The sequence below is a fragment of the Salvelinus alpinus genome, chromosome 8 (genome assembly GCF_045679555.1).
Source record: "Salvelinus alpinus chromosome 8, SLU_Salpinus.1, whole genome shotgun sequence".
NCBI classification, from domain to species: Eukaryota; Metazoa; Chordata; class Actinopteri; order Salmoniformes; family Salmonidae; genus Salvelinus; species Salvelinus alpinus.
In genome coordinates this window covers 22,586,078-22,612,247 of record NC_092093.1, presented here as the reverse complement: position 1 = coordinate 22,612,247, position 26,170 = coordinate 22,586,078, and the positions used below count along the sequence as shown (strand labels likewise).

Here is a 26,170-nt window from a genome sequence, read left to right as displayed (position 1 = left end):
ACCTTTTGCAATGCTGCTCGTGGAAAACCAAATGTTGTTTTGAGTGTGTTTTATTAAATATCTAACTAAACATCTTGTCGCCAAAGACGATGTGTAGGCCGCCATCTTGATTCAATGGAGTGAAACTTTATTTATAATCATCTATAAACACCAGAACAGTTATGACACAAGTAATATTCTTTGTAATAAACTACGTTATGGGCAAGTTATAAAGCCAATCAAGATGTTTTACATTTTATATGTCTTGTAAAGTATATTTTTGTATACGTAGCTATTTTGTTGAATTTGTGAGGAAGGAAATGCAACGCTTTACACGGCTAATTTAACTCTGATTTGATAATATTTCTGATAGTATTACATTTGAATGGGGGGAGACATCAGGACTGCGTTCAGTACGTTTTTACGTTCTGGAGCGTTCAATTGAGCGGAAAGGGTGCTGTACTGAACAACCAGTTGAAAAACGGAGAGTGGTTGAGTTGTGGGTTGAGGAATGGTCATGGTCATTTCCCTTTAAATACGTAACTTATTGCTTCAAGCCACACCTCGCGCAACCCACCAAACGAGAGCAAACGTTTCTTCAATAACGTTTTGTGGCAACATGTCGTTCAGTACAATCTGTTCCGCAACGTAGCAAAAGTTCAAGCGAACTGAACGCACCTCTATTGTAAATGTATGGTGCTTTCAAGACAACTGGGAACTAAGAAAAATCGAGGTCAAATCATAATGTGATCAGGTCGGAGCTCTAGAAAGATGTCCGAGTTCTCGACATGGAATTCCGAGTTGGATGACCATTCAAAACAATTTTATCCCTGGAGCTAGTTTCCCCCCCCCCCCCCGAGTTCCCAGTTGTCTTGAGTACGCAGAAGTTAGAAATAGGAGATTTCCGAGTTCCCTGTTTTTTTTACGCGCCAAAAACACACGGAAGCTGCCAAGCGTCAGCTGCTCCTCAGCTGATCGGAAGTGGAGCGAGCAACCCCAAACGAAAGGGTTAGTGCTATCCGGAATCCTTGGGACGTTCCTACACTAAGCCCTACCCTTACCATTTTAAATTATATCAACTTCAATGGGGTAGGGACGTGCTAGACCCTGGTTTTAATGTCTATGTGTCGACACTTGCCGTGACCCCACTCTCCGAGGGTGTCTCAGGAAGAGTTAGGATATATGCAAAACATTAAAAAATATATATACTATTCATACATTCGTATTAATACACACTTGTACATGTTTGAAATAGGAAAATTATAAGCACCCACCCATTTATTAATATAATGATTATTATTATACCGGACGTCCCAAGGATCCAGAATAACACGGACCCAAACGGCAGGGCGATTGCGGCTAACCAAGCTAGTGGGGGAGAAATGGCTGATACTATAGCTGATACAAGGAGGCTATTCTCCAAGCCTCAGAACTTGAACGACGCGTATGGACCCCCAAGTAACTTTCTAGAGATTGATGTGAGCAACCCTGAAACGGTCGGTGTCGGGAGGACCAGGTTTACCACGTATGAAATAAGACTGAAGGTGAGCATACAATATAGCTAGCGAGCTAACAAAATAAATAGGCAAACCATTAGCTTGCTCTTTAGGGCAGTGGACCTGGTCATCTTGATAAAGGGGATTGAGTTTAGTTAGGGTTACACTAAGAAAGAGATGTGTAACGTTACCAGTCAGATGTAGACCATATTCGAACGGTCAAATCGGTTAACTAACTTTTAGCCACGGAGTAGGTTAGTTGTTAGTAGCTATAACAGTTAGCTAGACGTTGGTTTTAGTTTTTTTTAAACTAACATACTTGGCATTTGACCAATTCAGCTGTGTATTAAAACGATTAAACTATTTCTGGCGAGGTTATCAAAGCATTGTTGATACAATATTATTTAATGGGCCTCCAGTTTTGGTCGATAGCCTAGCCAGGTAGCTAGCTAACTGTTAGCTTCTCTGACTTCAGGAATGTGAAGTCAATGGAAAGTTACAAATATGTTGTTGACAGTGGGTCTTGTTTTGTGTCTTGTTTGCAAGAGCCTCATGGCTAAAGGCCATTGAGCCATTTAACTAACTAGCTAGTTTGTATAGTCTTTAACGAATGAATTGTTTTACAAAGTGTTAACAGATCCTTGTTGTGTTCCAGCCACACCCTTGTCATAGAGTGTAAATGGTAGATAGTTAATGAGTTTGGGACTACAAGGTTCAATCTGCATTTTTGTCTAAATTGAGTAATTGACATAGCTTTGTTCTGTTCAATGTTCTTTACCTATATAGTACTCGAAATACCCCAATTCATGTTAAGTTCAAAATAATATAATATAGAAATTGCTGACACCATTCAAACCAATAAGGGTCCTGAACTTTAAAGCCAATTGTCATAGAATCATCTTTTTGCAGATAGAACATTATAGTCCCAAGCTCTCGATTTGTCACACACCAACAGAAGCAGAGAGCTCAACAAGGGTGTATTTTAACACAATAAAACTGTCCTTCATGCTAAGTCTCTACCCAAAAGCAGAGCTTGGAGACCAGCTCCCTCACTCAATTAAGAAATGTTGCCTCTCTATGCCTCTACTCAGATATTGAGCAATACAGATGAGTCCAGTGTTTTTCTCTCCCCCTCTCTTATTAGTCATAGCAATACTTTTCCAGTAAAGGGACTCTCTGTGTAAAATGCTGTTCTATGACATGTTGGTGTACTGAAACTACTGGCCAGCTTCTCTGGAATGAAGACAGGATGTTGAGCCAGGCTCAGCATCAGCGAGCCTCACAGTCCACTTACTCACCTCATGCATTTCCTTTCTGCTCTGCTGGGGTGGGGGCTGGGGGGTTAAACAGTACAGATGCATGTCCTCACAAAGCTAGACCTCCTTGCTTCCCTCTGGTGGGGAGAGGATTGGACGGGAGGAATCGAGGAAGTACTTTTGAGATTCACCTCTGGTCTCATCCATATTTATAAACTGTACTATGGAGAGTGAAAGTCGGTCATCAACAACTGTTTAACCCTCAAATCAGTCGCTATTGATTGCTTGTAAAGAAAACAAAGTTACTCAACGTGTCATCATGACAATAAAGATTATGACAGACTTAATGCATGGGGTATAACACAATTTGAAAACCTGTCGGGAGCTTGTTCTAATTTTATATGAAAGCTAAAACGTACCAACTGAATACCAGTTACCAACACAACAACACTTTTTAAGACTGCTGAAAAGGCTCTAGTTTTCATCCTCTACTTTTGTGCTATTTGTTTCACACCACTATTTCCAACACAGAGTGCATAATACAAAACAAATTACAAGAATTATTGAATTTGAAGCAGTACATCAAGAGCTAAGCATGTTATCACCGTACCACTGTCAACCCTGTCTGATTGTCTGAGCTGTCTCTCTCGTTGTTTTCAGTAGCGTGGTGGTTTAGCGCAGCGCGGCCCTATAGTATTTATAGCTTCCCCCTACCTAGAGAAGCCCGTCTGCGGGCATTAGAGCTGAATATAAGGCTACTGTACTTGATTAGCGTGTAATAATTAGCATATGCGTGTAATCAGCATTTATTGTGCGCCTCATGGCCCTCTGTGACCCTGCTTTGCATAAGAGCCAGGGATAAGAGGCGCATCCCTCACTTCTCAACAAACGTGGTGTCAACTTTGCTTCGCTTCTCTCCTCTTTCCTTTCTTCTCCCTTTCTTTGGAAGTGTTTTACTCCTGTTTCTAAAGGCATTTAGACTATACCAAAAGGTCTGCCTGGTACCTTGGCCAGCCTGGAATGCTTTGCGTGTTGCTTGTGTTTCGGGTTCTCTCACCGCTTAGCTATAATATTTTTCCCCCTGTATTTATGCAATGAAATGTTAGTAGATCAACCCCCCCAGTCCCTCTCATCATCCCAAATCGCCCACCCGCCCCCCATCCCATGGCAGTGAGAGCCCGTATGGCCGTACTGAGAGTCTTCTTAATCCCCTCATTGATAGGGGAGAAGAATGAATCAGGCTGGTGTGTGGAGAGGGGAAGGCTTCATCCCCGTCCTCGTATGGGCTCCCCCACCTACTCTCACCCCCCTGGGGAGGCCACAAAAGCACCCCCTCACTCTTCATCCACCATAGCCCTGCATCTTCAACGTCCCTCGCCTAGTCGGGAGAATAGTCACCTTAGTCCACGAGGACTCTATAAAATCTAGTCATATGACACCTGACCTTTACCAGGTGAAATGTGTGCTTTGCCTGCACCAGCAGTGTCTGTATCTGTACGGTCACCTCTTCACTGCTATGCCTCCTATAGGCTACCTTCTATACTTTGGGTGTGTTCGTAAATTCAATCTGGAGTGCCAGAGTGCGCTCTGGGCATTTGTAAATTCAGAGCCTTGTCAGATTGTCCGTTGGTAAATTCAGAACGTTTCGCTCTCAGAGGTTTAGAGCGCACACTGGACACTGACCAAGAAGTAGGGTTGATCTGAGCGTTCTGACCTCACAACGGCAGTCAAGCACCCAAGTTAACGTTGGCTAGCTTGCTAGCTACCTCCAGACACAAATGAGAGAACACTTCACTCTGAACATTTTACTCGCACCTGCAGAGCTAGTTAGGCAGTTTTCATGTTATCCAGAGCGTTGGTGACTGTAACTGTGCTGCTGGCAGCAAATTAATTACGCTTTTTTACCGATGGTTACTGACACCTGCCATATTGAACAGGTGTTTGAGCGTTTGTAAATTCATCAGTTATTCTGCGCTCAGACGAGAGTGCTCTGAAATTGGAGTAGATGACCTGAGTGTATTTTGGAACGCACCCTTTGAGTTCCTGTTTCTTTGGTTCCTACTACTCCTTCTGTCCCCACTTCAGTATCTATGGTAACTGTTGCACAACTCTTTCAGACAAGTAGTATTATAACTTAATCATGCAATGGTTTGGTAGTATGTTCATTTCTGTGATATTACGGTGTTAGCTGATATGGTCATATTAAACATTTTCATGGTCAGTGCAAAGGTCATTTTATGGTCACTCATGTGACATTTCATGGTGAAAGGTGACATTAGGGTCCCTGTGAGAGAAAGTGTGACCAGTCAATTGTTTAGGCCTAATTGATTGAATATCAGAAACTGGGTTGTGCATTGCAGATGGTGAGGTTCTCTGCTAAAACCAGCATCATGTCCTCAAGTTAACCTAGAATTCACGTGTGCAGACTTGTAAACCTGAAAATGTGGTCTTGTGTAAAATAATAGAATGTTGTCTTTGGTCTTTCCGTTTGTCATTTGTTATATTTAAAGTGTCTTCTGCTAATAATATACTGTTCAAATAAGCCCCCTGATAATAGAAGGCTATTGCTAACAGATTGGATAGCCTAATTGGTAGTTCACTTTCATGGGCTTTAGTTCAGGGTATTTTTTTACGTGTCTTGAATGTTGAGGAGATGCTCTCTACACAGTCCTAATGTCTCTCAATGATTCAGTTTGATGTGAGGGTGAGAGGACTTTTCTCTCTTGCGCTCTCAACAGAGTAGTGTATGTTTTTGAACTCGACAAATGGGGGGAAAGCTTCACCACCAACATTAGACCTTGCCTTTGGTAGCCTCCATCTCCCCCTTCAGAGAGGACACACAGGAGAGCGTGGACTTTGGGATCTCACTTTGTTTATGGACAGACAGGAGCATATAAAAAGGCTTCTTACTACAGCCCCCTCTCTCTCTTCCACTCCTCCACCTCTCCACTCCCATAGCCTCCCCCACTTTCTTTCTCTCTTCCATTTTGGGGGGGAAAAACATTTTGGTCATTAATAAAATAGGGAGGGGTTGGGGGTGGAGGGACCTTGTCAGGCACAGTCAAGTATAATCCAAACTCTACACCATCCTCTCTGACAACTATTTTAATGGAAATGGGGAACATATTGTATCAAGGCTACCATATCCTACTTGAAATGACAGTATCAAAAGTGGGAGTTGATACTATGGCAACAAAGCAGCTTTCTGCCAGCTAGGCGAGTTGGAGAGAGGAGAGGGAAGGCTGTTGGGCTGTAGGGGCGAGAGAGGGAAAGTGCACAGGGGAAACGACGGAGAGGGGGAGACCCACGGCCCCAATGCCATTGTTCTCTCCTCTTTCCCTTTTAGAATATGATGCGATGAGATGGTATTGTGCTGCCATTTTTCATACTTTTTATTTTTGAAAGGGAGAGCTAGGGGAGGGTAAGAAGGGGGCAGGGGGGGTTAGGGATGCGGCACTCTCGAACTTGACTTAATCCATCCTGCTAAAAGCTAATGCATAGGCGGCCTTGAACCATTTTCACAGGAGAGGGGTGACCTTTCTCTTGAGGGGTTTGGGCTCTTTTCTCCCCCAAGTCTTTAATGAGCTATGGTATTGTCTCTTCCTACACATGATGTTTCACATGCATTTCTAATGCAGCGGTGGGTTACTCAAGGGTTTCTATTCCTGCGATGTGAAAGCTTTTAGTAGGCCACTGGCTCAGTGAAGTGTAGTTGGAAGTTGGGTATTTTTGTGTTGTTTATGAAATGGACCCTGTGCACTCACTTGCTTAGGCTTACGTTTCTCTCGCTCTGCCTTGCTTTGTCTGTCGTGCTTTGTCTGTCGCGCTTTCCCTCTCTCGCTTTCTCGCTCTCTGTCTGTATGAAGCATAACCTAATCACCATAGTCTAGGCTGTTCATGGAAAGACTACTTATACGATGTTATAGCAGTAACTCAAACTTGAATCACTTTGTTACATTATCCTTTCTGTTGTAATTCATTCTTATCTTGTCTAACTGCTCAGTCCAGCTAGGTATTGTATTTCAAAATGCATTGTCATTGTGATTATTCAAAATGAGCATGGTACAGGTAAGTGTCAAAATAAAGGAACCGCCAACTTAATATGGCGTTGGGCCACCACGAGTCAGAACAGCTTCAATGCACCTTGGCATAGATTCTACAAGTGTCTAACTCTATTGGAGGGATGCAACACCGTTCTTCCATGTGAAATTCCATCATTTGGCGTTTTGTTGGTGGTGCCGCTCCAGAATCTCCCACAAGTGTTCAATTGGGTTGATATCTGGTGACTGAGACGGCCATGGCATATGGTTTACGTTGGGTCTACCCATATTCCGTTTTCTCAGTTTTCAGGGGTTTCGTTAGAGTTCAGAAATCTGCCTTTTCAAAACGCAGACCATCAAAAAATCTGCATTTTTATACCATTTCACCTGTGTTTTACATTGAAAGTCAACAGTTTTTTTTGCTTCAATAGAGTCGTCAGGTAGCTATAGTTTTCCTTCACAGAAAATACATTAGTGCAACACATTCGGCAGAAAATAGCTTTAATTTATCAGATGACAACACAAATGCAACGCTATTTGGCTAGCATACACACAAATACATTTGTTTACAATAAAAAAGCAAGGTATTTCTGGCAAACTATGCATGGTCATCATATTTCTAATGTTTATCATATAAATGTAGTCAGGTTGATTTCCTAATGTTTTGCTTGAAGTTAATCTTGCATTTAACTGGAGAAAAGTAGGCTTCACTGAGAAAAATACCGGAGAAATGTAGCTCCACATCAGTCAGAGCGCCATGCCTGCTGATAAAATGCCCAGTCGTGAATTCTCATCCGAGTGGGGAAGTGCAGCTGAAGCACAACATTTGTCTGATGCCGTGCAGAAATTTAAAATAAGAAGCATTTTAGGTCTGCGCTTACAAAACGCAGAAACATATTTGTTATGCATTCTTTTTCTTTTCTCTGAAAAACAGAATTCTGCGTTTACACAACTCCTGGTTTTGTTTTTCCAGGTTTTCGCTCTGAGAAACACTTTTTTTAAATGTATTATTTATTAATTTTTGAAATAGCAAAATAGCAAAATTGGGTGTTCTCAGTCCACAACTGTGTTTAAACCACATCAGGAGACCACGTTTTGAGGTAAAAATCTAAGACATTTAGAATTTTGGTTGTAGTTACCATTTAAAGAGCCACTGAGCATGCTTATTGGCAAGTGTGTTTTTCTGTTGCTCTTTCAAAAAATTTGATTTCGGTCTTGTTTCCTCAACGATTCCGCATTTGTTGAATGCTGTTTGTCTTCAACACTAGATGCAGAAGCCCATTTCACTTCCTCAAAATATGTCATGAATTTGCTGAGACTGTGTTAGTTGCATAATTTTACATCAAAGGTCTTTGGTGCAGTTTTTCACAAGTAAAAAAAAATGTGTGACGTGTTGTCACAAAGTCGGAGCTGCTGGACAGGTGTGTCTCACTGGCTATGCTATTGGATTGAGAGCAATCACCGCAGATGGGCTCCTGAGTGGCGCTGTGGTCTAAGGCACTACGTCTCAGTGCCAGAGGCTTCACTACATACAGCCTGGATTCGAACCAGGGTGTATCACAACCTGCCGTGATTGGGAGACCCATAGGGCGGCGCACAATTGGCCCAGGGTCATCTGGGTTTGGCCGGTGTATGCCGTCATTGTAAATAAGAATTTGTTCTTAACTGACTTGCCTAGTTAAAGGTTAAATACATTTAAAGAATGTTCACCTCATGTTAGTGGACATTGTCAAAACAAAACCAAACCTTAATTTATGGATGTTCCAAGCTCCGTCTTAGACAAGTCTGACTTATTACCAAAATTATACACATTGTAATACATTTTGACTCAGAATCAGTTATTCTTAACTCACATCGTTGCCACATAAGCAGTTTTCAAATCAAATCAAATCAAATTTTATTAGTCACATACACATGGTTAGCAGATGTTAATGCGAGTGTAGCGAAATGCTTGTGCTTCTAGTTCCGACAATGCAGTAATAACCAACAGTAATCTAACCTAACAATTCCACACTACTACCTTACACACACACACAAGTGTAAAGGGATAAAGAATATGTACATAAAGATATATGGATGAGTGGTGGTACAGAACGGCATGGCAGATGCAGTAGATGGTATAGAGTACGGTATATACATATGAGATGAGTACTGTAGGGTATGTAAACATAAAGTGGCATAGTTTAAAGTGGCTAGTGGTACATGTATTGCATAAAGATGGCAAGATGCAGTAGATGATATAGAGTACAGTATATATACATATGAGATGGGTAATGTAGGGTATGTAAACATTGTATTAAGTGGCATTGTTTAAAGTGGCTAGTGGTACATTTTTACATAATTTCCATCAATTCCCATTATTAAAGTGGCTGGAGTTGAGTCAGTATGTTGGCAGCGGCCGCTAAATGTTAGTGGTGGCTGTTTAACAGTCTGATGGCCTTGAGATAGAAGCTGTTTTTCAGTCTCTCGGTCCCTGCTTTGATGCACCTGTACTGACCTCGCCTTCTGGATGATAGCGGGGTGAACAGGTAGTGGCTTGGGTGGTTGTTGTCCTTGATGATCTTTATGGCCTTCCTGTGACATCGGGTGGTGTAGGTGTCCTGGAGGGCAGGTAGTTTGCCCCTGGTGATGCGTTCTGCAGACCTCACTACCCTCTGGAGAGCCTTACGGTTGTGGGCGGAGCAGTTGCCGTACCAGGCGGTGATACAGCCCGACAGGATGCTCTCGATTGTGCATCTGTAGAAGTTTGTGAGTGCTTTTGGTGACAAGCCGAATTTCTTCAGCCTCCTGAGGTTGAAGAGGCGCTGCTGCGCCTTCTTCACAACGCTGTCTGTGTGGGTGGACCAGTTCAGTTTGTCCGTGATGTGTACACCGAGGAACTTAAAACTTTCCACCTTCTCCACTACTGACCCGTCGATGTGGATAGGGGGGTGCTCCCTCTGCTGTTTCCTGAAGTCCACAATCATCTCCTTTGTTTTGTTGACGTTGAGTATGAGGTTATTTTCCTGACACCACACTCCGAGGGCCCTCACCTCCTCCCTGTAGGCCGTCTCGTCGTTGTTGGTGATCAAGCCTACCACTGTAGTGTCATCCGCAAACTTGATGATTGAGTTGGAGGCGTGCATGGCCACGCAGTCGTGGGTGAACAGGGAGTACAGGAGAGGGCTCAGAACGCACCCTTGTGGGGCCCCAGTGTTGAGGATCAGCGGGGTGGAGATGTTGTTACCTACCCTCACCACCTGGGGGCGGCCCGTCAGGAAGTCCAGGACCCAGTTGCACAGGGCGGGGTCGAGACCCAGGGTCTCGAGCTTGATGACGAGTTTGGAGGGTACTATGGTGTTAAATGCTGAGCTGTAATCGATGAACAGCATTCTCACATGGGTATTCCTCTTGTCCAGATGGGTTAGGGCAGTGTGCAGTGTGGTTGCGATTGCGTCGTCTGTGGACCTATTGGGTCGGTAAGCAAATTGGAGTGGGTCTAGGGTGTCCGGTAGGGTGGAGGTGATATGGTCCTTGACTAGTCTCTCAAAGCACTTCATGATGACGGAAGTGAGTGCTACGGGGCGGTAGTCGTTTAGCTCAGTTACCTTAGCTTTCTTGGGAACAGGAACAATGGTGGCCCTCTTGAAGCATGTGGGAACAGCAGACTGGGATAAGGATTGATTGAATATGTCCGTAAACACACCAGCCAGCTGGTCTGCGCATGCTCTGAGGACGCGGCTGGGAATGCCGTCTGGGCCTGCAGCCTTGCGAGGGTTAACACGTTTAAATGTTTTACTCACCTCGGCTGCAGTGAAGGAGAGCCCGCAGGTTTTGGTAGGGGGCCGTGTCAGTGGCACTGTATTGTCCTCAAAGCGGGCAAAAAAGTTGTTTAGCCTGTCTGGGAGCAAGACATCCTGGTCCTCGACGGGGCTGGTTTTCTTTTTGTAATCCGTGATTGACTGTAGACCCTGCCACATACCTCTTGTGTCTGAGCTGTTGAATTTCGACTCGATTTTGTCTCTGTACTGAGACTTGGCCTGTTTGATTGCCTTGCGGAGAGAATAGCTACACTGTTTGTATTCGGTCATGCTTCCGGTCACCTTGCCCTGGTTAAAAGCAGTGGTTCGCGCTTTCAGTTTCACGCGAATGCTGCCGTCAATCCACGGTTTCTGGTTTGGGAATGTTTTTATCGTTGCTGTGGGTACGACATCGTCAATGCACTTCCTAATGAACTCGCTCACCGAATCAGCATATTCGTCAATATTGTTGTTGGATGCGATGCGGAACATATTCCAATCTGCGTGATCGAAGCAGTCTTGAAGCGTGGATTCAGATTGGTCGGACCAGCGTTGAACAGACCTGAGCGCGGGAGCTTGTTGTTTGAGTTTTTGTTTGTAGGCTGGAATCAACAAAATGGAGTCGTGGTCAGCTTTTCCGAAAGGGGGGCGGGGGAGGGCCTTATAAGCGTCGCGGAAATTAGTATAACAATGGTCTAGTGTTTTTCCAGCCCTGGTAGCACAATCGATATGCTGATAGAATTTAGGGAGTTTTGTTTTTAGATTAGCCTTGTTAAAATCCCCAGCTACGATGAATGCAGCCTCAGGGTGTGTGGTTTCCAGTTTACAAAGAGTCAGATAAAGTTCGTTCAGGGCCATCGATGTGTCTGCTTGGGGGGGAATGTATACGGCTGTGATTATGATTGACGAGAATTCCCTTGGTAGATAATGCGGTCGACATTTGATTGTGAGGAGTTCTAGATCAGGTGAACAGAACGACTTGAGTTCTTGTGTGTTGTTATGATGATCACACCACTTCTCGTTAATCATAAGGCATACCCCCCCGCCCCTCTTCTTACCGGAAAGATGTTTGTTTCTGTCGGCGCGATGCATGAAGAAACCAGCTGGCTGCACCGACTCCGTTAGCGTCCCTTGAGTTAGCCATGTTTCCGTGAAGCAGAGCACGTTGCAATCCCTGATGTCTCTCTGGAATGCTACCCGTGCTCGGATTTCATCAACCTTATTGTCAAGAGACTGGACATTGGCGAGTAGTATGCTAGGGAGTGGAGCGCGATGTGCCCGTCTCCGAAGCCTGACCACGAGACCGCCACGTTTTCCCCTTTTTCGGCGTCGCACAGGGTCGCCGGCTGGGATCAGATCCGTTGTATTGTGTGGAAGGCAAAACACTGGATCCGTTTCGGGAAAGTCATATTCCTGGTAGGAACGATGATGAGTTGACGTTAATCGTATATTCAGTAGTTCCTCCCGACTGTATGTAATGAAACCTAAGATTACCCGGGGTACCGATGTAAGAAATAACACGTAAAAAAACAAAATACTGCATATTTTCCAAGGAACACGAAGCGAGGCAGCCATCTCTTTTCGGCGCCGGAAACTTCAGTTATGGGTTATGTTGCTGTTTAAAGGCAGTAGCTGTTTAATGCAAGTGAGCACGCAGCACCAGCCAGAGACATTGTTTGGTTAGTGGTGTTTCTGTAGCGCTCATGTGATTTCAGAGTTTGCAAAACAATTGGCCACTGGATTGTTGCAAATAAACATGATATCCTTCTGCCAGGTAGGCATAGGCTACTTTGTAGTTAGCTTTTAATTGACAAGATTTTTGGGAAAGCCATCAACCAGCAGACGGTTATCATTAGCATTATCGCCAACGGTGACACAAAGTGAAGACGAGACCAGACATATGAGTGGGGGCGTTCCTGTGCCGTTTCAGAAAGTTGCAGGAAAATACAAATCACAGATGCATTTTGTTCATCTTTTGTTATTAACTTGGGCACATTCATTTTAAACTTTTTTTAATTTAACCTTTATTTAACTAGGCAAGTCAGTTAAGAACAAATTCTTATTTACAATGACAGCCTAGGAACAGTGGGTTAACTGCCTTGTTCAGGGGCAGAACAACAGATTTTTACCTTGTCAGCTCGGGGATTTGATCTTGCAACCTGATCTTGCAACCACTAGGCTACCTGCCGCCCCAAAATTAATTTTAGAATAAGTTCAATACATTTACTTGATTTCCTACTAAGTTCAATACATTTCTGAGTATTGTTGTATTCCTTTTTAATGTCTGGATTCTGTCTGTTTTCCGCAACACAGATTTTCTTGGGCCCTATAGAAGGCTTATGACAACCCCCCTCCCATTCCTCACCCCTATCCCACCACTGATCTGCGATAGTGAGAGAAACAAAGTGTGCTTTTTGAATAACTAAAGAAATTAAGGTAGGCCTCGATTGAACTAAAGACATTATGGGTTTGGGGTGGTCCAGGGTGTCCCAATCAGTACCTTATTCCGTAACCTGAGTCACACACGCACCACGCCCTCAGCCCCCACCTGAACCACACCCCCCAGCCCCAACCTACAGCCAGGTGTGAAGAGGACAGAAACCTGATCTTTGACTTGTAGAGCTCCCACGCACTGCCCCTTTACATGGGGAGTGGTGTTCTTAGTGTTTGTATGTGTGAAATTACAAGTGTTTGTTTGAGACCGAAAAGTGTGGGTGAGCTGACTACTCACCTTTCACCTGACTTGTCCTCTCTTCCTCTCCTCTCACCGTTAACGCCAATCCCTTAATCATAGGTTGCGACGGGGTGGTGATTGAAAGCGCAGGTGACTTTCATTTTCTCTCTCTTTTGTCCTGAGCATTGAGGTCCAGGCAGGGGTGTGGATCAGCAAGCCCAAGATTGAACATTTGGAAAGCGTAGTTTGAGTGAACCAGAATTGTCCAAAAGTCAAGTGTGTGTGTGTTGTGCAGCTTGTTTGAGTGTTGTCTAACTCTAGCACCTGTTTCTCCACACACAGAGTTCTGCTCGTGTGTGTTTTGTGTGGGAGCGTCGGGACTGGGCCTGATGGGATTAGCGTCTCGGCGGTGGCAGATTACCTGTAACCATGATCTGTTGTCGTGGGGATTAACTTCTCAGTGTTCCCGTGAAGCGTTCCGTGCTGTGAGGTACCAGAACACTGGGGGACAGCCCACTGAGAGGGAAGACCGTGGCTACAGCTGAGGGGCTCTACAGCTAGGCTAATCCCCTTCTCCTGTGACCTGAGAGGAAGGAGGGGGTGGCTGACAACATCACCTGGAGACAGAAGGGAAGGAAATAAGAGGAGAGAGAATGGCTGGGTAGACAAACGAGAGAGGACATACGACTACAGAAAGAAAGAGAAAGGGGGTAAGGAGAGGTGAAGGATGGGAAAGAAAGGTGGAACGAGAGAGAAACATTCCTTCAGTTCTCCTTGTAGTGTTCTATACCTTTTTCCCTCACCTTGTTCTTTGTCCTCCATTATCAACTGTCAGAAGAACCCCAACATGAGGCAAAATCTTATTTTTCAGCCACTTTTAATACTTGTTCTGATATTACCATTTGACTTCATTGTAGTTTTTTGTGGTAATAAAAAATAATAGCAATTGTTATCAAATAACTTGAATTTATTATTTTCAAATCCTTCCAAAATTCTCTCTTCTACCTCGTTAATGTAGTGTAGAAAAATCCATAATTTTAAAGAGAGGTAGGGCAAAAAGAGAGGAGCGAGCAGAGAAGAGAGGACAGAAGACAAGAGGAGAGTTCAGTTTGTGTTTTTCCCAGTGAAAAGACTCAAGAGGGGTCTCAAGGGCAAAACAGTGACTTATTATAGGAGAGGGAAAATATGAAGAGGAGGGGACGGGGGGAGAGAGCGAGGGAGACCATGAGAACGAAAAGGCCACTTCTGCTCTCCTTTCTTAATTAGTCCCCCATAGTCCATACAGCCCCCCTCTCCTCATCTAACCCATTTATTCATCTATTTACTCAGCGTGCCAGCTACCTATCCATCTCTTTATCACACTCTCACACACTCCTTCGTTCTCCTGCTCATCGATCAGTCTGCCACTGCTCACACACGTCGCACTGCATTCATCCATCCAACAGCTCAATGGTTTCTGCTCTTGTGGCTCTCCATGAATTCTGACCTTCTGCGATTGCTGTCTGTCTATGGGGAAATGTTCTTTTTCTCTCCAGGTTGTGTATTGTGGCTGGGATGGCCGCAGGATGCTGATGTCATGACAGGTGAAGAGCTTTGGCATTGTGTTCTAATGTGCTGCTGTACGCTTCAGTGGTGTATGTCAATGCCGAAACATTTCATGAAATGTAATCTCCAGTGCTCATTAACTAGCACTACGCTCTCTCTCTCTCTCTCTCTCTCTCTCTCGGTCTTTCTCTCTCTCTCTCTCTCTCTGTCTTTCTCTCTCTCTGTCTCTGTCTGTCTGTCTGTGTCTCTCTCTCTCTCTCTGTCTTTCTCTCTCTCAGCTCGTCCAAAGTGCATCAGACCTTGGTGAGCCCTGTAAGAGCAAACTTATATTCTTCAGTCCTCAATACAGGATTTCAATTTCCAATTGAATTTTCTATTTGTATGGCTCTTTTAACAAAGTCATTTGCCACAGAGTACCTAACACAAGGCTAGGCCCAAACGGCACAATGGCAAGCCTGTGTCATTCACGCTGCATCTACTCCTCATAGCCAGTGTGTGGTGCGTGTCTCTGGGACAAAATGGCTGCTGTGTATCACTTGGTTTACTACACATTAGTGGTGGAAGGGTTGATGGTACCATAGTGTGTTGAGACTTATTGAAAATAGATTTTGTAAACCCCAGTCTAGTATCAATATCATCACCGGGTTTTCCCCAAAGAATGTAAGAAGGTGCTGCGTCAGACCCCTTGACTTTTTCCACATTTTGTTATGTTACAGCCTTATTCTAAAATGGATTAAATAAATACAAATCCTCAGCAATCTACACACACTACTCCATAATGACAAAGCAAAAACAGGTTTTTAGAATTGTTGCAAATTTTTAAATAATAAAAAACATACCTTATTTACATAAGTATTCAGAACCTTTGCTATGAGACTCGAAATTGAGCTTGGGTGCATCCTGTTTCCATTGATCATCCTTGAGATGTTTCTACAACTTGATTGGAGTCTACTTGTGTTAAATTCAATTGATTGAACATGATTTGGAAAGGCACACAGCTGTCTATATGAGGTCCCACAGTTGACAATGCATGTCAGAGCAAAAACCAAGCCATGAGGTCGAAGGAATTGTCCGTGGCGCACCGGAGAAAGGATTGTGTCGAGTCACAGATCTTGGGAAGGGTACCAAGAAATCTGCAGCATTGAAGGTCCCCAAGAACACATTGGTCTCCATCATTTTTCAATGGAAGAAGTTGGGAACCACCAAGACTCTTCCTAGAGCTGGCCACCCAGCCAAACTGAGCAGTATTGTGTGTAGCTGAAGGGAATTAAACAATTTAAACAATTTTAGAATAAGGCAGTAATGTAATAATGTGGGGAAGGGGTCTGAATGCACTCTATGTATATACAGTTGAAGTCGGAGGTTTACATACACTTAGGTTGGAGTCATTAAAACTTGTTTTTCAACCACTCCACAAATTTTTTGTTAAACTATCGTTTTGGCAAGTCGGTTAGGACATCTACTTTGTGCATGACACAAGTAATTTTTCCAACAATTGTTTACAGACAGATTATTTCACTTATAATTCACTGTATCACAATTCCAGTGGGTCAGAAGTTTACATGCACTAAGTTGACTGTGCCTTTAAACAGCTTGGGAAATTCCAGAAAATTATGTCATGGCTTTAGAAGCTTCTGATAGGCTAATTGACATCATTTGAGTCAATTGGCGGTGTACCTGTGGCTGTTTTTCAAGGCCTACCTTCAAATTCAGTGCCTCTTTGCTTGACATCATCATGGGAAAATCAAAAGAAATCAGCCAAGGCCTCAGAAATTTTTTTTACACCTCAGGTCTAGGAATTGCTCCCAATGATGAACCAAACGCCAGAAGGTACCATGTTTATCTGTACAATTAATAGTACGCAACTATAAGCACCATGGGACCACGCAGCCGTCATACCGCTCAGGAAGGAGACGCGTTCTGTCTCCTAGAGATGATCATACTTTGGTGCGAAAAGTGCAAATCAATCCCAGAACAACAGCAAAGGACCTTGTGAAGATGCTGGAGGAAACAGGTACAAAAGTGTCTATATCCACAGTAAAATGAGTCCTATATCGACATAACCTGAAAGGCCGCTCAGCAAGGAAGAAGCCACTGCTCAAAAACCACAATTTAAAAAGAAAAAGCCAGACTACGGTTTGCAACTGCACATGGGGACAAAGATTGTACATTTTGGAGAAATGTCCTCTGGTCTGATGAAACAAAAATAGAACTGTTTGGCCATAATGACCATCGTTATGTTTGGAGGAAAAAGGCAGATGCTTGCAAGCTGAAGAAATCAAATCAAAATTTATTTGTCACACACATGGTTAGCAGATGTTAATGTGAGTGTAGCGAAATGCTTGAGCTTCTAGTTCCGACAATGCAGTAATAACCAACAAGTAATCTAACCTAACAATTCCACAACTACTACCTTATACACACAAGTGTAAAGGGATAAAGAATATGTACATAAAGATATATGAATGAGTGATGGTACAGAACGGCATAGGCAAGATGCAGTAGATGGTATAGAGTACAGTATATACATATGAGATGAGTAATGTAGGGTATGTAAACATAAAGTGGCATAGTTTAAAGTGGCTAGTGATACATGTATTACATAAAGATGGCAAGATGCAGTAGATGATATAGAGTACAGTATATACATATACATATGAGATGAGTAATGTAGGGTATGTAAACATTATATTAAGTGGCATTGTTTAAAGTGGCTAGTGGTACATTTTTACATAATTTCCATCAATTCCCATTATTAAAGTGGCTGGAGTTGAGTCAGTATGTTGACAGCGGCCACTAAATGTTAGTGGTGGCTGTTTAACAGTCTGATGGCCTTGAGATCGAAGCTGTTTTTCAGTCTCTCGGTCCCTGCTTTGATGCACCTGTACTGACCTCGCCTTCTGGATGATAGCGGGGTGAACAGGCAGTGGCTTGGGTGGTGGTTGTCCTTGATGATCTTTATGGCCTTCCTGTGATATCGGGTGGTGTAGGTGTCCTGGAGGGCAGGTAGTTTGCCCCCGGTGATGCGTTGTGCAGACCTCACTACCCTCTGGAGAGCCTTACGGTTGTGGGCGGAGCAGTTGCCGTACCAGGCGGTGATACAGCCCGACAGGATGCTCTCGATTGTGCATCTGTAGAAGTTTGTGAGTGCTTTTGGTGACAAGCCGAATTTCTTCAGCCTCCTGAGGTTGAAGAGGCGCTGCTGCGCCTTCTTCACAACGCTGTCTGTGTGGGTGGACCAATTCAGTTTGTCCGTGATGTGTACACCGAGGAACTTAACTTTCCACCTTCTCCACTACTGTCCCGTCGATGTGGATAGGGGGGTGCTCCCTCTGCTGTTTCCTGAAGTCCACAATCATCTCCTTTGTTTTGTTGACGTTGAGTGTGAGGTTATTTTCCTGACACCACACTCCGAGGGCCCTCACCTCCTCCCTGTAGGCCGTCTCGTCGTTGTTGGTAATCAAGCCTACCACTGTAGTGTCGTCCGCAAACTTGATGATTGAGTTGGAGGCGTGCATGGCAACGCAGTCGTGGGTGAACAGGGAGTACAGGAGAGGGCTCAGAACGCACCCTTGTGGGGCCCCAGTGTTGAGGATCAGCGGGGTGGAGATGTTGTTACCTACCCTCACCACCTGGGGGCGGCCCGTCAGGAAGTCCAGGATCCAGTTGCACAGGGCGGGGTCGAGACCCAGGGTCTCGAGCTTGATGACGATTTTGGAGGGTACTATGGTGTTAAATGCTGAGCTGTAGTCGATGAACAGCATTCTCACATAGGTATTCCTCACCATCCCAACTGTGAAGCACGGGGGTGGCAGCCTCATGTTGTGGGGTGCTTTGCTGCAGAAGGGACTGGTGCACTTCACAAAATAGATGGCATCATGAGGTAGGAAAATTAAGTGGATATATTGAAGCAAAATCTCAAGACATCGGTCAGGAAGTTGAAGCTTGGTCGCAAATGGGTCTTCCAATTGGAAGACAAAGCCCTGACCTCAATCCCATAGAACATTTGTGGGCAGAACTGAAAAGGTGTGTGCGAGCAAGGAGGCGTATAAGTTTGGACAAGTCATTCAAGGATTTTTCTTTATTTTTACTATTGTCTACATTGTAGAATAATAGTGAAGACATCAAAACTATGAAATAACACCATATGGAATCATGTAGTAACCAAAAAAGTGTTTAACAAATAAATTATTTATATTCTTCAACGTAGCCACCCTTTGCCTAGACAGTTTTGCACACTTGGCGTTCTCTCAACCAGCTTCACCTGGAATGCTTTTCCAACGGTCTTGAAGGAGTTCCCACATGCTGAGCATTTGTTGGCTGCTTTTCATTCACTCTGCGGTCCAACTCATCCCAAACCATTGCAATTGGGTTGAGGTCGGGTGATTGTGGAGGCCAGGTCATCTGATGCAGCATTCCATCACTCTCCTTCTTGGTCAAATAGCCCTTACACAGCCTGGAGGTGTGTTGGGTCATTGTCCTGTTGAAAAACAAATGATAATCCCATTAAGCGCAAACCAGGTGGGATGGTGTATCGCTGCAGAATGCTGTGGTAGCCATGCTGGTTAAGCGTGTCTTGAATTCTAAATAAATCACAGATGGTGTCACCATTTAAAACACCACCACCTCCATGCTTCACGGTGGGAACTACACATGCAGAAATCATCTGTTCACCAACTCTTCGTCTCACAAAGACATGGCGGTTGGAACCAAAAGTTTAAAAAATTGACAGATTTCCATGGTCGAATGTCCATTGCTCGTGTTTCTTGGCCCATGCAAGTCTCTTATTATTATTATTATTATTGGCGTCCTTTAGTAGTGGTTTCTTTGCAGCAATTCGACCATGAAGGCCTGATAAACGCAGTCTCCTCTGAACAGTTGATGCATTTATTTGGGCTGCCATTTCTGAGGCTGGTAACTCTAATGAACTTATCCTGTGCAGCAGAGGTAACTCTGGGTCTTCCTTTCCTGTGGTGGTCCTCATGAGAGCCAGTTTCATCATAGCGCTTGATGGTTTTTGCGACTGCACTTGAGGGAACTTTCAAAGTTCTTGAATTTATCCATATTGACTGACCTTCATGTCTTAAAGTAATGATGGGCTGTCGTTTCTCTTTGCTTGCCATAATATGGACTTTGTCTTTTACCAAATAGGGCTATCTTCTGTATACCACCCCTACCTTGTGACAACACAACTGATTGGCTCAAACGCATTCATTAAGAAGGAAAGAAATTCCGCAAGGCACACCTATTAATTGAAATGCATTCCAGGTGACTACCTCATGAAGCTGGTTGAGAGAATGCCAAGTGTGCCAAGCTGTCAAGGCAAAGGGTGGCTACTTTGAAGAATCTCAAATATAAATATATTTTTATTTAACACTTTTTTGGGTTCTACATGATTCCATATGTGTTATTTAATTAGTTTTGATGTCTTCACTGTTCTACAGTATAGAGAATAGTAAAAATATAGAAAAAAACTTGAATGAGTAGGTGTGTCAACTTTTGACTGTTTTTTTTTTTAAAGCAGACATTGACTATCCCTTTTAGCAAGGTGAAGTTTTAATTACACTCCGTCCCTACAACGATACAGGCGTACTTCCTATCTCATTTGCCGGAGAGGAAGGAAACCGCTCAGGGATTTCACCATGAGGCCAATGGTGACTTTTCTCCTATCAAAGACATTAAACTCTGAGAATGGATCAGCATTGTAGTTGCGCCACAATACTTACCTAATTGACAGAGTTGAAATGAAGCCTGTACAGAATAAATAAGTTAAAAAACATGCATCATGTTATCAATAAGGCACTAAAGTAAAACTGCACAAAATGTGTCAACATGAATTTTGTCCTGAATACATAGCGTTATGTTTAGGGCAAATCCGACACATCACTGAGTACCACTCTTCATATTATCAAGCATGGTGGTGGCTGCATCATGTTATGGGTATGCTCGTCATCGGCACGGACTGGGGAGTTTTTTTTTAATAAAAATAAGTGGAATAGAGCTATGCAAAGGCAAAATCCTAGAGGAAACCCTGGTTCAGTCTGCTTTCCAACAGACGATGGGAGACGCATTCACCTTTCAGCAGGACAATAACCTAAAACACAAGGCCAAATATACACTGGAGTTGTTTACCAAGACTACATTGAATGTTCCTGAGTGGCCTAGGTACAGTTTTGACTTAAATCGGCTTGAAAATCTGTCAAGACATAAAAACGACTGTCTAGCAATGATCAACAACCAACTTCACAGAGCTTGAAGAATTTAAAAAAGAATATGTAAATATTGTACTATACACGTGTGCAAAGCTCTTAGGCTTACCCAGAAAGACTCACAGCTGTAATCATTGCCAAAGGTGATTCTAACATGTATTGACTCAGAGGTGTGAAGACTTATGTAAATTAGATTTCTGTACTTCAATTGATTTGCAAAAAAATATACAAATGTTTTCACTTTTTAATTATGGTGTGTAGATGGGTGAGTTTATTTTTTTTTTTTTTTTAAATCCATATTGAATTCAGTCTAAGGGGTATGAATAATTTCTGAAGGCACGGTAATGCAATATTTTCTTAAGATTGCAGGAAATGGCAGTTACGGGTGTTAAATAAATGCGAAAATCTCCGTGCCTCCCCTGCTGCTGTACTCAGCAGCACTACCATATTAATCAAATCAAATGTATTTATATAGCCCTTCGTACATCAGCTGATATCGCAAAGTGCTGTACAGAAACCCAGCCTAAAACCCCAAATAGCAAGCAATGCCGGTGTAGAAGCACGGTGGCTAGGAAAAACTCCCTAGAAAGGCCAAAACCTAGGAAGAAACCTAGAGCGGAACCAGGCTATGAGGGGTGGCCAGTCCTCTTCTGGCTGTGCCGGGTGGAGATTATAACAGAACATGGCCAAGATGTTCAAATGTTCATAAATGACCAGCATGGTCAAATAATAATAATCACAGTAGTTATTGAGGGTGCAGCAAGTCAGCCCCTCAGGAGTAAATGTCATATTAATAATCCTGGGGAGAACCCTGCATCATTTAGCACGGACTCATACTTCACGCGATCTACAATGCTTTAGTTCAAACTCTCCTTGGGTGTATTCGTTACGGAAACCGTTTAAGAACCAAACAGAACAGGGAGGGACCTACCTGAATTTGTCCAATAGAAACTCATGTTTTACATTTGCAATAAGTAGTTTCTGTTGTATATCGTTTTGCAACAGAATTGGTTTAATGAATACACCCCTGGAGTGGTCCCTAGTGTTATTTATACTCTTTAACTCTCTGACCTTAGTCTGTTTACCCTACAGTGCTCTGGTTCCCCTAACCCTGCGTGCAAACAGACTCCATCCCGTTGTGGTACAGTAATTCTTATGCAATCACATTTTCACGTTTTAGTCATTTAGCAGACACTCTTATCCAGAGCGACTTACAGGAGCAATTGGGGTTAAGTGACTTGCTCAAGGGCACAGTGACTTATTCTTTTTCACCTAATCATCTCAGGCATTCGAACCAACAGTATTTTGGTTGCTGGTCCAACGCTCTTAACTGCTAGGCTACCTGCCGCCCCCAATCAGAATCACCCAAATCTTCAGTTGTTAATCTTCTGTTTTGAGACTGCATGGGCAAAGCAACAGCCGCATGGGCAAAGCAACAGCCGCATGGGCAAAGCAACAGCCGCATGGGCAAAGCAACAAACAAGTTTGAAAAATCCAATGCATGAGACACACTGCACGTACTGCAGCCTTGTCCAGAAGTTGAGTCGCAATGGTGCGGATTGCCTACCATTTAAAATGAAAGGACTTCTGCCGGAACGCATGCAGTTTAACGCATTTGGTTTGCACGGGGCTTAAGTATTTTTTTTTTTTTATCCCTGTTTTCTCCTTTAGACCAACCTGCCCATCTTCAAGCTGAAGGAGTCTCGTGTGCGGAGAAGGTACAGCGACTTTGAGTGGCTCAGAGGGGAGCTGGAGAGAGATAGCAAGGTGAGCCATCTATGGGGGGTTTAAAGCAGTCTCGGTACACTTTACACAGGAAAAAGGAAATCAAAACAGAGAAACACAACAGTAAAACCGCTAAAAGTTTTTCACTTGGTTTATGCCACTAATGTATGTGTGTGACGCTCTCAGGTGGTGGTCCCCCCTCTCCCCGGGAAGGCTCTGTTCAGACAGCTTCCGTTCCGAGGGGACGATGGGATATTTGACGATTCCTTCATCGAGGAGCGGAGAGCTGGGCTGGAGCAGTTCCTCAACAAGTGAGTTTACACTGTCATCTCTAGATCCTCTGCTTCCTTGAATCAGGGTGTTGTTTTGTGATATTACTACTTTTTGATTGATGTCAGGCGTGTGAGAGAGTGCATGTAGGCATGTGTGTATGTTAAACATATCAATGCAGACACTTTCAGCTCAATCTTAACCTTAGGAGCCTATGAAACACTTAACATAAATCAGTTGATCAATTAGATTCCCTCTCTCGGTGTCGTTAACAGACTGAACACACACAGCCAGATATGTCGTCTCCCCCCCTCCTTAATTCTCCTTCATAATTACCTGGTAAACGAACAAGAAGTGTGTCCCTTAGTACTTCCTACATTTGTTTTATTTTAGATGTGTAATTTATGATAATTGTGTCTCAAATTACAGCAAGTGGTTTCCTGAGGCATGGTGTGTGCACCCCTGCTTATTTTTTACCCCAAGGTGTTCTCACCCCCATGTAGAGAACAATAAAAGTTAGAGTGGGACTGTAATTATTTGCTTTGATTGCAGACTTGGCTATTATCTTTGTTTCATGTGCAAATGTGGCGAATGCTACCTGTTAGAATATTAAGTATGTAAAACCATACATTGGTTTTTCAAGGGAGCTGAGAATATGTTGGTAATTAAGATTTATTTTTAAAAATGTATTTGTATTTTTCTTTCAATTAAATGCTACTGTTGATCATAGCATTGTTTAGACTTAATAGCTGCACAGTGGAATGGAGCTTGTTCGCTCTGCTGTTATAATCTGTGATTGAGTGCATTGTGAGAGGAAAACCCTTTTCCTGGAGGTAAACACCATTATCATTTGTAAACAACCTAGCAGAGGAGAGAACAGCACAGTGAAGTTTGGACGGAAGTTAGTCGGCTATGTTGTTCAAAAATGAAAGGTGAGATTTGTAATCAGACTTGGGATGGAGTAGTGGGGACAGGGTCGGGTGAGATTTAGAGGCCAGGTAAGATACAGTTTAATTGAACCCTGTCAATCATTTTTTTATTTTTTATTATTAGTTGGGGAGGGGTGGGGCTCAACTTGCTCTGTTAATGGCAAACGGAAGCCTCCTCAAATCCTCTGTAATTTTTCTGGTTGACCAGTACGTGAACCCTTGGTCATGCTTGGCCTTCAGAAATATTTCTCATTTTAGCTGAGAGTACGTAGGATGATGAGTACGTCAGTCATGGAAAATGGGTCTGTCTTTCAATTTTTTCTTTCTTTCCCCCTTATTTTTTTATTCTCTCCCTTTACTTTGCTTCCATCCCTCACCCTCTACCTGACCTCAATGGTCATTCTTGCTTTTAATCAAATTCTCTGGCTCCAGATGTAACATGGAGACTTCATGAATTGCCCATTTAAAATAACAGTTAGTAAAGGTGCTCCCTATTCCCTCTCAATGACCATCAGACATAGGTCAGTGGTCCTCCAAAATGCACCTGACCTGACTGTTTGGTAATTGAAAACAAACCTGTTGAAAATGTGGGCAAGTTTTGCTACCCTCCTGAAAACTTTTCACAGTTTTGTAAATCAGGTAAAAAGGAGACTGGAGTAGTACTTGACTGTCCAATTATGGTCAATGTCTCTCGTGGTGCGCTCTCATGGAAGCCTTATGTTCCTTATAAGAACGAAGAGGAATAAGTAAGGAAGTCATTATGGTCAAGGATTGTATTGAAATTTTTTCCAGAAATAAAATGTATGAACAGAATGTGTTCTTTGTTACCATGTACTTTGTAACCATGTCAGACAGACTGTAACAACATGTATTCATAACCTCTCTCTCCCTGTCTTGTGTTTCAGAGTGGCTGGTCACCCTTTGGCTCAGAACGAGCGCTGCCTGCACATGTTTCTACAGGACGAGTCTGTGGACAAGACCTATACCCCCTCCAAAATACGACAAGCCTAAGAGCAGGACCACCACTCGGCCCGGCCCACAACCCAAAGCTCTCTCTACTGCTAACGGTCCTACTCTGCTCTGACCAAAAACACTTCTATGATCTTCACTCTTTCATTTGTAATCACTTTCTGTCTTTTTATTTCCGTTTGATTAATGATCTCATGTAATGCTCGTTTTCAACTCTCGATTGGATGAAACTAAGAAATGGTCTCGATGTAATTGTGGTTGAAAATCATTTATTTTTGTTTTTGTTTTTTTGTCTCAAAATACCACTAACTTTGGTATTTTACATTTATCTGTATTTATCAGTTAGGTATGTCTTGGATATTTTAATTTTAAAGAAATATAAAAAATACCTTTCCATGTATGCAAACCTCATGTTTAAACCCCATACATTACGCACTGTTTCCACTCAATGTCCAATTGGAATGATTGTCCTCACCGCCATAACTGCGACTTCACACACTTTGTAGATGATGCCTGACTCTGAAAATCACACTTTTCTGGACGGTCCCCTGACTCTGAAAATCACACTTTGTGGATGGTCCCCTGACTCTGAAAATAACACTAGACAGTCCCTGAAAAAACGAGCTCAGACTGGGGGAAATATAATGACGTCAGTGATATTCTGGTCGGAGCTCTAGGATAATGCCAGAGATTCCGCACGGTATTTCTGTGTTGGATGAGTGTTAAAAAAATAAAAAATATATAAAAAAAATAAAATCCCATTTGGCGCTTGCATTCCCAGTTGTCATGAATGCACTTAAATCGGAGCTTTCCGAGTTGTCTTGTACGCACCGTCAGTGTGTACTACCAGCCAGCACTTCCCCTGTTAGTTAGCCTGTAAATTATTTTCTAATGAGGAAAAAATGCACCACAGAGGGGAACCCCACAGAATTTTTCTACCGACTGACTGTGCATGTGCGTTTATGACGTTTGTATACTGCTGTGCCATTTTGTTTATTTTGAAAGTTTTTCAATAAAACAGGTCAAACGCACTCATACGCATGAGGTGGTGATGCGTTGTCATGTTTTCCTGAATAAAGATTTCAGTGAATACACACACATTTTGGTCCATGCTGCTTCTGATATACAGTTGCCCTGCCATGGCAACCTGCTGTACACCGAACTTCCTATGAATCCTGTTTTTCTCCACTTTAATTGGATTGAACGACATTGATCGCCACTAATGATGTCAATGGTACTTTTTTTTATCATTATGAAAGCCAATATAACGATAAAGCCCTTGATTCATCGGACAGCACT

General features: G+C 43.1%; 2 protein-coding genes across 4 annotated transcripts in view; one reads left to right on the top strand and one right to left on the bottom strand.

The window, feature by feature from the left end:
• The window catches only part of afg1lb (AFG1 like ATPase b), a 36,127-nt gene extending 35,982 nt beyond the window's left edge, over nt 1–145 (bottom strand). The window contains exon 1 of one of the 3 annotated variants that reach the window (XM_071413011.1): nt 3–145. In XM_071413011.1, coding sequence (XP_071269112.1) covers nt 3–105 — 103 coding nt within the window. In that variant the 5' untranslated portion in view covers nt 106–145. The remainder of the gene's footprint in view (nt 1–2) is intronic. The other 2 variants (XM_071413010.1, XM_071413012.1) reach the window with 2 other exon arrangements.
• Nucleotides 146–1,294: 1,149 nt separating this feature from the next.
• On the top strand, nt 1,295–25,969 carry LOC139582733 (sorting nexin-3). Its single transcript, XM_071413014.1, has 4 exons — nt 1,295–1,523; nt 22,650–22,745; nt 22,890–23,014; nt 24,808–25,969. The coding sequence occupies exons 1-4, from the start codon at nt 1,362–1,364 to the stop codon at nt 24,911–24,913; spliced, it is 489 nt and encodes a 162-aa protein (XP_071269115.1). The 5' UTR covers nt 1,295–1,361; the 3' UTR covers nt 24,914–25,969.
• The last annotated feature ends 201 nt before the right edge of the window (nt 25,970–26,170 follow it).

Excerpts from the sequence above, each read along its gene's own strand:
- LOC139582733 (XM_071413014.1), top strand. The coding sequence starts at position 1,362 with ATGGCTGATACTATAGCTGATACAAGGAGGCTATTCTCCAAGCCTCAG. Across the intron at positions 1,524-22,649 it reads CGTATGAAATAAGACTGAAG|ACCAACCTGCCCATCTTCAA; the intron begins GTGAGCATACAA and ends TTTCTCCTTTAG. Across the intron at positions 22,746-22,889 it reads AGCTGGAGAGAGATAGCAAG|GTGGTGGTCCCCCCTCTCCC; the intron begins GTGAGCCATCTA and ends TGACGCTCTCAG.